At 61.8% G+C, this 10,232-nt stretch overlaps 1 protein-coding gene across 4 annotated transcripts in view; it reads left to right on the top strand.

Annotated features, from left to right (window-relative positions):
* Positions 1-10,232, top strand: part of LOC127749700 (AF4/FMR2 family member lilli-like) — a 70,314-nt gene that overhangs the window by 57,565 nt on the left and 2,517 nt on the right. For all 4 annotated transcript variants that reach the window (XM_052268981.1, XM_052268980.1, XM_052268982.1 and 1 more), the window contains 2 exons: positions 709-829; positions 7,841-8,335. In XM_052268981.1, coding sequence (XP_052124941.1) covers positions 709-829; positions 7,841-8,335 — 616 coding nt within the window. The remainder of the gene's footprint in view (positions 1-708; positions 830-7,840; positions 8,336-10,232) is intronic.

Below are 10,232 nucleotides of genomic sequence, written 5' to 3'. Positions count from 1 at the left end.
GGCTGGGCGGCTGCAGGGGAGGGGGGAGGAGGGCACACCACGCATCTCTTAATTTTTGTCCCTGTCTACTAATTATTTTCCTCCGTAGCCTTCACCGATTTTGGAGGGGGGGTGACCCCCGGGACCAATAGGGAGGCCGGACACTTCGGTGCGAGGTCGCGGTCCGGGACGCCCCTCCTCGGTGACCCGCCTGTGTGGCACAATGTGCGTCGCTCAGTATTTTAGTGTGGTCACGTAGGTAGCTTCACTGCCTACACCGGGTGGCTAGCATTGGCCTGGGCTCGGATTACCGTCCCTACTGTGCCACGCTTGTAGCCTGGAATATACCGCCGCTAGGCGATGGTGACTAGCGATGTAAGTCTGTGCACCGCCGGAGCTAAAACAGAGTGCAGAAGGGGTGCCAGCATTTGCGAACCCACGGACGGGACGGCACTAGCCTACCGCAGGGGATGGGCCGGACCCGGCCTGACTGCGTGACCCGAGAAATGGGTGGCTCCAGTTCGCTATGAACAAGCAGTCGTATTAACCCTTGTTGAAGAAGTTGAAGAAGGCACCGCAGTAAGCGCGTATAGGCTGTGCGTGCGGTACAGCATCTCTGCCCCGGGGGCCGCGGGGGTTTCAGCCCCTCTCCTGTACGCGCGGCGCTGAGCCGTGGCGCGATGCCGTGTATGTGCCATGTGCCTGACTGTTTTCTCTCTCCTGTTGCAGCGTGGAGCGGGACCGGCTGCGCGAGCGCGACCGCCTGGCCCGCGCGCAGATGTCGTCCCAAGCCCAGGCAGACCGCGAGGCCGAGGCTGCCGGCGCGCCGCTCTTCGGAGCACCCGTCCGGGTGAGTACATTGACGCGCCAGAGAGTACATTAAGTATAATGCGGACGCTGGTACATAAAGTTCGACGCGGCTCGTCGATGTGTACTTCTCGTGCCCGCTACAACTCCCCCCCCCCCTCCTCCTCTTCGTCTCTTTGCTTGAGGCCGTTCACTTGGCTTCGGCGCGGCACTTCCTGCTCTTCCGGCAGTGGGCCGGTCATTGCCTTAGCCCTGAAATCAATCTATCTATCTACACATCCATCGATCTACCCATCTTTTTATCCATCCATCTGTCTGTCTAAGCAACCACCATATGCTTAGCTCAGAATCAACCATGAAATGATGGTTGAGACGATCAGCACGAAGTGGCGAGCCAAGCAGGCCTTACTAAATTTTCTGTATCCACTCCACATGCATACAACAATGTATGAATGTTGCCGCAGCAATTAATTTTTTGGTTATCTCTTGATGGGCTAGCCATGCGATAGTTGTCACAGCTGGTAATGATTTTTCAAGGTGTACGTAGTACTCATGTTTTTATTACGAGCACCGGGGTGAGCGACATAGGAGAAGGAGGGGCAGAGGGAGGGAGGGTAAGGTCTGGAGAAGCGACCCGCTTTTCCGAAAAAGTTTATATTCCGTGTGACATAAAATGTCACGGCGGGAGTCGCGGGCTTGCGTGTTTGCGCTGTTGGCGGCGCGGCGTGGCGCGGTGGGGGCAACGCACAGGTGGATGTGACCCGGATCACGGCCGCCGCCGGGGCTGCGGCGCTCGCACTGGGCGGCTGCTGCTGCTGCCGCCCAGTCGCGGTGGCTCCAGGACACATCAAGATTACCTGACTGCTATATGATGCAGGCATATGCGATCGTATCAACACGTGTGGGATTGCCCGGCTGTGCTGCTCGCGGTCTCGGTTTTCTTTTATTTTCCGCGTACGTGTCGCTGTCGAGAGTACTGGGCGTATCCCCCTCGCGTTTGCCCAATCACTGCTGCTGCTGCTGTGTGCCTTTGCGCCGCTCCGCAGCCACGCTCTTGGGCGTTAGCGGCGGCGTTATAGTCTGCCGAAAGTCTGCGCGGCGGTGTCTGCCGACCGCGGCGGCGGCGGGCTGCTCGCGGGGCCGAGCGAGGCCAGCCCCCCCCCCCCCCCCTGCAAGGCTGAATGGGTGAGCTGCTCGCGGGGCGGCGCACCGGCCGAGCCGACCGCAAGTAAGACACACAACAACCTGGCGCGGCGAGACTCCAGACCCGCCTGTGTAGTGTGTACACGTTCAACCTTTAACGCAAACTTTTTTACGATTTGAGGATGATCTGTATTTTTGTGCCCGCGCCCCGTAAATTCAGTCGAGCTTATTTGATGACAAATTGCCAAAGAAAATTGGGGGATCTAAAGGATTTAATGGTCCTACGCTTTTGCTGCATTTTGGGGTTACACCTAATGCTCCGGATTCTCCGTCGAATAATAATTTGAATGCTCCAACTTATAAGTTGTGACATGGCGTTTCAAACCAGTTTCTGAACGCGGAAACGTAATGTAAAAATAAGACTATTTTTAACTTTGTTAAGTATACTTCCACTAAACTTTAACTCTATAAACACTCTAGTGTTTGCACAACACTGTGTGGGTAGTTGTACTCACACTGTTTGAGTTGTGTGGGGCGTAATGTTTGCTCCTAAATAAGTGTCGTCAACGTAATTTTCTCTCGAGAATAATTTATGCCCTGCCTTAATGTCAAGTGTGTGGAGACGGTCTCCAGCCCAGTGTGTCCGAGGCCGGTTCACACCTCGCGGGGGCTGCTTGTTACTTTTCCTTTGGGACAAGGCTGGCTGTCATTGCGCCGCCCCCCACCCCCTCTCCTTTCCCTCTAGGACGAACCAGTCCCACGCTGTGACGCGGTGTGCAGCTCGGTCCAGTAGGGCAGGAAATGGAGGGGCAAAGGGGAGGGGCGTTGGTCGGTCCCAAATCCATACGGGAAAATTTTTGTTTGATAACGTAAAAGGCTTCGCTGCTGTCGCTCCGTCAATGACGTCACCTTCATATGAGACATGGATTGAAACACCCGCGTAACTTTGCCGTCGATATTTCCACCTACCGTTTTCAAGGCGCTGCTGTCGCCGGGCGCATGTCCACACCATCACCCCGACCCGCCACGTAACACTTTGTGAAAAGCCGCAGCAACACTGCCCCCTCCCCTCCCTCCTCTGTCTCACTCTCACGCGCACTCTCTTTCCTTTCTCTCCCTCTCTCCCTCCTGTGCGAACTTCCAGCCCAGCAGCAGCAGACGAGACGGGAGTGGCCGTGCGGTGTGCGCGCGAGGCGGGCTGCCACATATGTTATCGGCCATCGACTGCCAGGCCGAACGTGAACGTGACTTCGGTTGACACTGTCCGGCCGGGGCCCGGCTGGGTCCCCAACTCCAGCGCAAGCGAGGCAAGGGCTGATTGATGGCTTTTTCTTGTGTCGTGTCCTCGTTCCGTGGTGGTCGTGCGGGGCGCCGTGGAGGGGGCGGCGTGTGGTGTGACCACACTGTGACCACGACCGCTGCTGCCGCGACTCCCGCCCCATGCGGCCGGAACAGTATTGGAGAACGCCTTTGGATGCCCTCCCTCTGCTGCAGGACGCCCCGCGGCGGGCCGCGCGGCTCTGTGTGTCTGCCGTGTTTTGCCCCGCCCCATCTCACCCCCGCCTCCTGCCCCACCACTCTGACCCCCGCGCCTTTGGCACCCCCTCCGCCCACCCGCCGCCCTGTTCCCTCTTTCTCTCTCTCTCCCTCGTATTGATCCCTCCACAAGCCCAGCTCTCTCTCGCTCTCTCACTCGCCGTCTCTCTCTCCATCTTTATTGTGGCCCCCTAACCTCTTTCTGCACCTCCCTTGTCTCATTCAAGTCGTCTCCGCTATCAATCTTACCCTTCTGCCGGCGGCCCCGCCCTGTCGACAGTCTGTCACCCCCGCGCCGCCCCCGCGCCGCCCCCGCGCCGCCCCCGCGCGGAACACCCCGTCCGTCCCAGGCCATGAGACAGGTGAGGCCTCGGCCAGTCATTACAGCGCCGTGGGCCACTGTGGGCCGCGTGTGCTCCCGTTTAGTGGGCGGGGCCGGGCCGGGCCTGCCGAGCCGCGGCGAGTTCGTGAATAGGCAATGGGTTTGGCACAGCACGGCCAACCTGTTGCCGCACCGCTCGCTACCCCCGGGGCGGGCGGCGGTGGCGGTGGGCCGTCACCTTACCTTTTAGGGCGACTCAAGGGGTAGTAGTGTAGTTAGGACCCTTTCCGTGCGAAGGCGCACCACACCACCACCCGAAGGTGGACTAGGATGTGCCATTATGTGGATTTGGTCACTCTGGCGCTCCGACGAGTGCCGTCACCGAGGGAAATGTTGGCTCCCATTAAATGGGTGAGTGACCATTAATAAATTATACCCCATTGCATCTGCGTTATTTCCGCCGTATCCGAAAGAAGCTAGTCAATTATACGCGTCCATCCAGAAGTTTAAGTATAAAGGTCGGGGACTGTATGCTTTTTGCAGTGGGGACTTATTGTGAGAGACGTTGACATGTTGTGTCGTAGAAAGGTGGAAAGATCTGTCCGCCAACTTGTGGGCCATGTTTCCTTTTTTTTCCCCTCTTTGCTAATGTAATTCCATCGCAGATTGTATGGTACGCGCGGGGTGACCTCTCCGTGCGTGACGGCGACGACACGATGTTGCCTCAGCACGAGTTTTGCTTTTGGGAGGTAATACACTCGTGAGGTAGATGTACGCTCTTCTGGCCAAAATTATTTGATGATAGTTTGGGGTAGGCAAGGTAAGAGCCCCATGAGCTTAGACCTCGCATGTGATCGGAATGTGGGCGCACGACGCCCTCAACGCAGGGCAGGCGAGCGCGTTTAGCCGCGAGGAGGGGGCGGGAGGGGGTATAACCGCGTAACGCTCATCTGGTTGAGAGACTGCCCCCGGGCCCCTCCACTGCGATCCGCTGCGGTAAAGAGTTCGACTGGATTAGTTTTGCTGATTTATTAGCAACAATTAGTGTTGGTCGAGTTTGATTATGCCGCTGGCGGCGCTTCTGTTCGGCCCCTCTCTTTCTCTCTCTATCCGTCCCTCTCTATCCCCCTCTCCCTCTCATTTCCTCACTCCTTTCTTCTTCTCCTCCTCCTCCTCCTCCTCCTCCCTCTCTTCTCCTCCCCTTCCCTCTCCGCACCGCTGCACTGGAGTGAAAGTGTGGCGGCCGGCCGCGCGGCCTAGCCGTGCTGTCTGCCCGGTCTTGTTCCTCGCCATGGCCTCCTGGCTGTAGTACAGCGCGGCTGTCTGCCCGATATTTTGCCGAAAAATAATAATTGCTGGTGGTGCAGAACCGCAGTGGGTTCTCTTTTTCATATTTCTATTTCCGCGCTGTACTGCCCTGGGGCCCTGGAGGCTCTGGAGAGGCGCGGTGGCCGGGCACGATGAAGGCGCGCAGACGTGCAACAAGAATATGTCAGTCTTTTCCAGTCTCGCTCTTCCCCTCCTTTTTCATCCCTTTCATTTATATTCCGTCTCTGTCTTTTTTTTCTCCTCCCCCTCCACACCGCCCTCGCCATGCTGTTCCACCCCCTTCTCAGCCTCCTTGCTGGTTGATGTGCAGTCCTCATATTATTTTTTCTCTGCTCTCCTCTCTCTATCTCTGTCTATTTTCCTTCTTCTTCCTTGCTCCAGTCTGTCTGTCTCTCTCTCCGGTTTGCGAAACGCGCGTCATTCGCAGCCTGGCCGCGCCGCCGTGCCGTCTTGCCAATACACATCATGACTGATAACGTCATCTCTTTGGGTGCGGGCCGCCCCCCGCGCCGCCCCCGCGCCGCCCCCGCGGCGAGCGCACCGTCCTGACTGATAGGCGCTATCGCCGTCCCCCATAGCGCGCTGGAGTGTGAGGGAATGGCTCTGGAGGATCTCTCTGGAGCGCCGCGCGGTTTCATAATAAATGAAACATGGCGGCGGCGCGGGCTGCGCGCAGGACTTGCCGTTCCGATGAGCATGACTCGGACCGAACGGACCGTTACGCCGCCGCGGCGCAGCACCGCAAGGACACATCCTCCTCGCAGAGTAGGAGAGGGATCGTGGAGGGATTTCTATAACCGAGCGAGCGAGCGGTATGTGTGTTGTGTATGTGCACGCGCGCGCGTCTGTGTGTGACAATGTAGGTCGTCCTTGACAAGGGCGCCGCGCCGGGCATGCCAGGCCGGCAGGGCACTGCCTCCGATCCCCCCAGTCTCTCTCCCTCTCTCTTCTCTCCCTCTCTTCTATCTCTCTTTCTATCTCTATCCCTCTACGTCTCTCCTCCCTCTCTCTCTCTCTTTCTCTCTCTCGGGGCGCTGACCCGTCCGGGCGCCGCGCGCCGCTCCTGGTGGCCGGGCCGGGTCGCTGTCCCCGCCTGCTGGCAGGACCTCTGGTGCAGGACAAAGCCCTTAACGCCCCTAGGCTCCGGCACGGTACCGCTGCTGCTACACCCTCCTCCTCCTCTCCCTCCTCCTCTTCCTCCTCCTCCTCCTCCTCCTCCTCCTCCTCGTCCTGCTGCTGCTGCGCCGCCGCCGCCGCCGCCGCCGCCGCCGCCGGAAATGGCTGGGCTGCTCTGCGATGTGCTGGCCTTGGGCAGAGTTTGTCGCGCTGCCCATAGCGTCTGTTGTCGCGCTATGGGGCGGCACCTCGCGCGTCTCGCCTCGCGTGCGCAGTACACACTCTGTGCACCACGGCGATGTCTTCCTTGCCCTCCTCCCAAGCGTGGCGGTGGCGGGCGCGGGGTAGGCAACCGCTCGTCCGGTGCGCACGCGTGTGCGCCGCTTGCCTACCCGGCGGGCGCCCGCCTGCCCGCCAGCACCAGACCGTCGCTGCCGTCTGAGCCTGCTGCAGGAGGAGGAGGAGGAGCAGCGGGGAGGGGGGATGGCAGGCAAGCAGGTGCCTCGCTACCCTCCTCCCCCTCTGCCCGTCGCCCAGCCCACCTCCTCTCTGGTTGTAGCCAAACCCCTTCCACCAACCCTCTCAATCTCGGTCTTTTCTGTTTTTGTCGGCCCGCCTGCCTGCCTGCTCCCCTCCACCTCGCTCTACCCTGCCCATCCCCCCCCCCCACTCCTCCCTTCGCTGGTCTCATCATAGTCAGGTCACTCATCTCGTATTCTGGGTTTTGACACCAGCCACGGCTACCCGACGCGGCGTCATGCGTGTCTGTCCGTGCCGTCGGCCTGCCCGGCTGCGGGCCCGGTCGCCTGCGCTAATGGCAGTGGCTGGAGGCTCGTCTATAAATGGGGGGAGGAAGGGGGCGGAGAGTGGTGACGGGGGCTCTTTGCAATGGGGGCGAAGTCAGTCGTGAATACCGCCAGGAGAAGGAGGATGGCGCGTTCTGATCGCCCTTTACCCCTCCCCCCGTTTTACCCCTCCCCTCGCCTGCCTTGCGTTTGTGTCTGTTCTCTTTTTCGGGGACGCGCGGGGGTGTGGATATTGGACGCTCTGGGCTCGGCGGGGGTGGGTGGAGAGGTAGGGTGGTCTGTGAGGTGGAGAGGTGCCGGGTGGGAGAGGTGGGGAGGGGTTGAGTCGTCTCGCCGTATCTTATTTTTTTTGCTTTTTTGTTGATCCTCCGAGGAGAGGGTCTCTCTCTCCCTGTGCCCGCCTCTCTTTTGCTCATAACGTTTAGCCCGCTGCAGTAGAATGTGTCCGTTCCGTTTGTGCTGCCTCTGTGCGCGCATCGCGTCCCTCTCACAATGGATTACGCAACCCGTCCACGTGACCGCGGGGCGGGTGAGGCGGGGTGGGGCGAGGAGAGGGGCTCATCCCATTGGCGGTGCACGCCGCTCGGCTCAGCGGACCACTTTACCGTGGGGGTGTCGTCGGCGCCCGGCCTTTATTTGGCACAGAAGAGTCCCCTCTCCCCCACCCTCCGTCCGGAGCGCTTTCCTCCCCTCCCGGCGCGGCGCCGAGGTTGGCGACCACATCACACCGGCCGCCGGCCCCGCCCGGGCGCCGACCATAGCAGCGACAGCCTGGCTGACCTCTTGTTTGACGATGTTGCAGGTGAACCCCTCATCGGCGGACCGGGTGACGCAGCAGATCCGCGACACGCTCGGCAACTACAACGTCGTCAAGCACCACCTGATGCAGGAGCCGCTGCGCCTCTTCGGCATCGACGGCAACGGCCCTCCCACACCCGGCGGTCCTGGCCAGGCGGCCGCCGCCGCTGCCGCCGCTGCTGCGGCAGCGGCGGGGGCGACCGCAGGGACGGCGTCGGGGGCGGCGGGCAGCAGCGCCGCCCCCGGCCCCCCAGAGTTCAAGCGGCCCGCCCCCGGCTCCAGCAACCACCACAGAGCCCACCACCCGCCGCCGCCCGCGCACCGCGGCGGCTTCCTCAAGCCCGCCGACGGCAAGCCCAACTACTCTGGCCGCGGCCAGTACCCGGGCCAGGCCGTCAAGCACGGCGGCGCCGACCACCGCGCCAACGGCATCGTGCCCAACAAGGGCCCTCCCCCGGGCAGGCAGCCGCACCACCGGCCGTCCCTGCAGATCGACAGCGTAAGTACCATGTCACCTGGACAAGCAGTCCTGCCCCGAAGTGCAGCGGCGCGGCGCTCAGTCTATTTTGGCTGGAGCGGGGTGGGTTGAACCTCGGCACGTTTCCATCTGGCGCGTTTATTAACGAGAATACGTGCAATAATAGGGCACCGACAGCAGGAGGGGGCCGCTCGGCTACTCATACTGTGCGGCGAGCGGCAGTGGGGGGCGCTCTGACGTCACAGGCCCCCCGACCGCTGCCCGTGACGCGCTCTCGCGTGCGATTGTATGTGTCGCTCAACCGCGTTGGGTCTCCCCGACAGAAAAAAAAAATAAACAAAAAGGGAAACTCGCCACGAGCGGAAACGAATTTGTTCGATTAATCGAAGTGGGCAAGAAGAGAGAAAGAGAGAGACTGCTCGTCGTGTCTCCGTCATTAGCTCCGTCATCAGCCCCGTCATCAGGGCCGGGTCCGAGTCGGGTTCGGTACAGCAGAGCGCAGCAATTCGCCTTCTTCACGGAGGGAGGATTTCTTGTTGATTTATAGCGATTGTCGGACGACGGCCTCGCTCTGGGCTGGGTGAGAGGAGGAGGAGAAGGAGGAGGTAGATGGAGGAGCTGGCGAGGGGCAGAGAGAGTTTCGAAATCCGTGTCGCGCTAGACTGGCACCGGCAGAGACTGACTGGGCAGCGGCGGCGCTGCGAGTCGCGCGGAGCAGCAGAGGGGAGCTTCGTGACCTGGCCGGCAGGCCGCGTCGTCGGGCGCGCACCCGGCGTGTTTGTAAATGAACGCGCGTGCCCCGCCCCGCCCCGCCCGCGAGCTTCTGCATGTTGTTGTCCGCCGCGTGGGGCTTCGCGGCGGCGCTTAGCTGAGCAAGCTTGTGAGCCGCGCGGGCGCCCGCCGCGGGCGGGGGCTGCGCAGGGCAGAGGGCAGTTGTACAGGACTCTCGTCTCCTTTACTTCGCCTCCTCCTCGCCGCGCCCGCCGGCCGCACGTGTTTCCCGACTCGTTGCGACGTGTGGCGTTCCACTACACACGGTGCACAACAGCGCCGCCAGGTGCTTGGGCTGACCTTGGTGTAGAGCGTGGCTGGGGCCGGGCTACACTATGCGGAGCGGGAGCACCGGCGGGCGCACCGGCGGGCGCACCAGCGGGCGCCTCGGGCCGGGTTACCCCGTTAGGCCAGTGGGAGGCCCCGCTGTTCAGCGGCGCCCGCCCCGCCCCGCCCCTCCACGCCCCGCCACGCCCCGCGGCACCGCCACAGGCCCAGGCACCCTGACTAATTGGCTCTGCGAATTTTACGGCGGGGGAGAGGAGTAGTGGCGGTATAGAGTATTGCCTTGACTGCGTTATTGCCTTGTACCTCGCGGGCCGGGCGCGCGGTGTCGCCGCGGGCTCTATTGTCCCGGTCACTCTTCGCGCCGCGGCCGCGAGGTGCCCGACCCGCCGCGAGCGCGCGAGCGTCGGCCGCGCGATAGGCGTTCGGGGCAACTTGCCGTCCTTCCGGCAGTGTCGGGTAGACGGTACCGTTGTTGTCGCACTGCTCTCCCTCCCATGCGTCCGGCCAGTCGGAGCTCGGTGACCACCAAAAGATCGTAGTCGCAGTAGAGTCATAGTCCCGGTGGCGGATCCGCCGAGCCCGTGCCCGTGGTGGGTCGCGATCGTGCGTCTCGTCCGCAGTGACCGGGGCAGGGGCGGCAGGGGGCGTGGCCTTGCGAGGTGCACGGCTGCGCAGTTTATCATAATTCAAATTCACCCGCCGCTCCGTGCGGCTGCCGTAAAACGAGTGCTGCATCGACTCGCGGCCTCACTTCCTCCTCCCCCCCCCCCCCCCCTGCGCTGCGCGCGAGCGCCCCAGTCAGTATACGAGTCTCTGTGGCTGTCAATTTTCCTCCACCTTGCCTTCTCCTCCCTCTCTG

Source organism: Frankliniella occidentalis, unplaced genomic scaffold, assembly GCF_000697945.3.
Source record: "Frankliniella occidentalis isolate FOCC.00 unplaced genomic scaffold, Focc_3.1 Scaffold80, whole genome shotgun sequence".
Lineage (NCBI taxonomy): Eukaryota > Metazoa > Arthropoda > Insecta > Thysanoptera > Thripidae > Frankliniella > Frankliniella occidentalis.
This window is presented reverse-complemented; position numbering and strand designations above follow the sequence as displayed.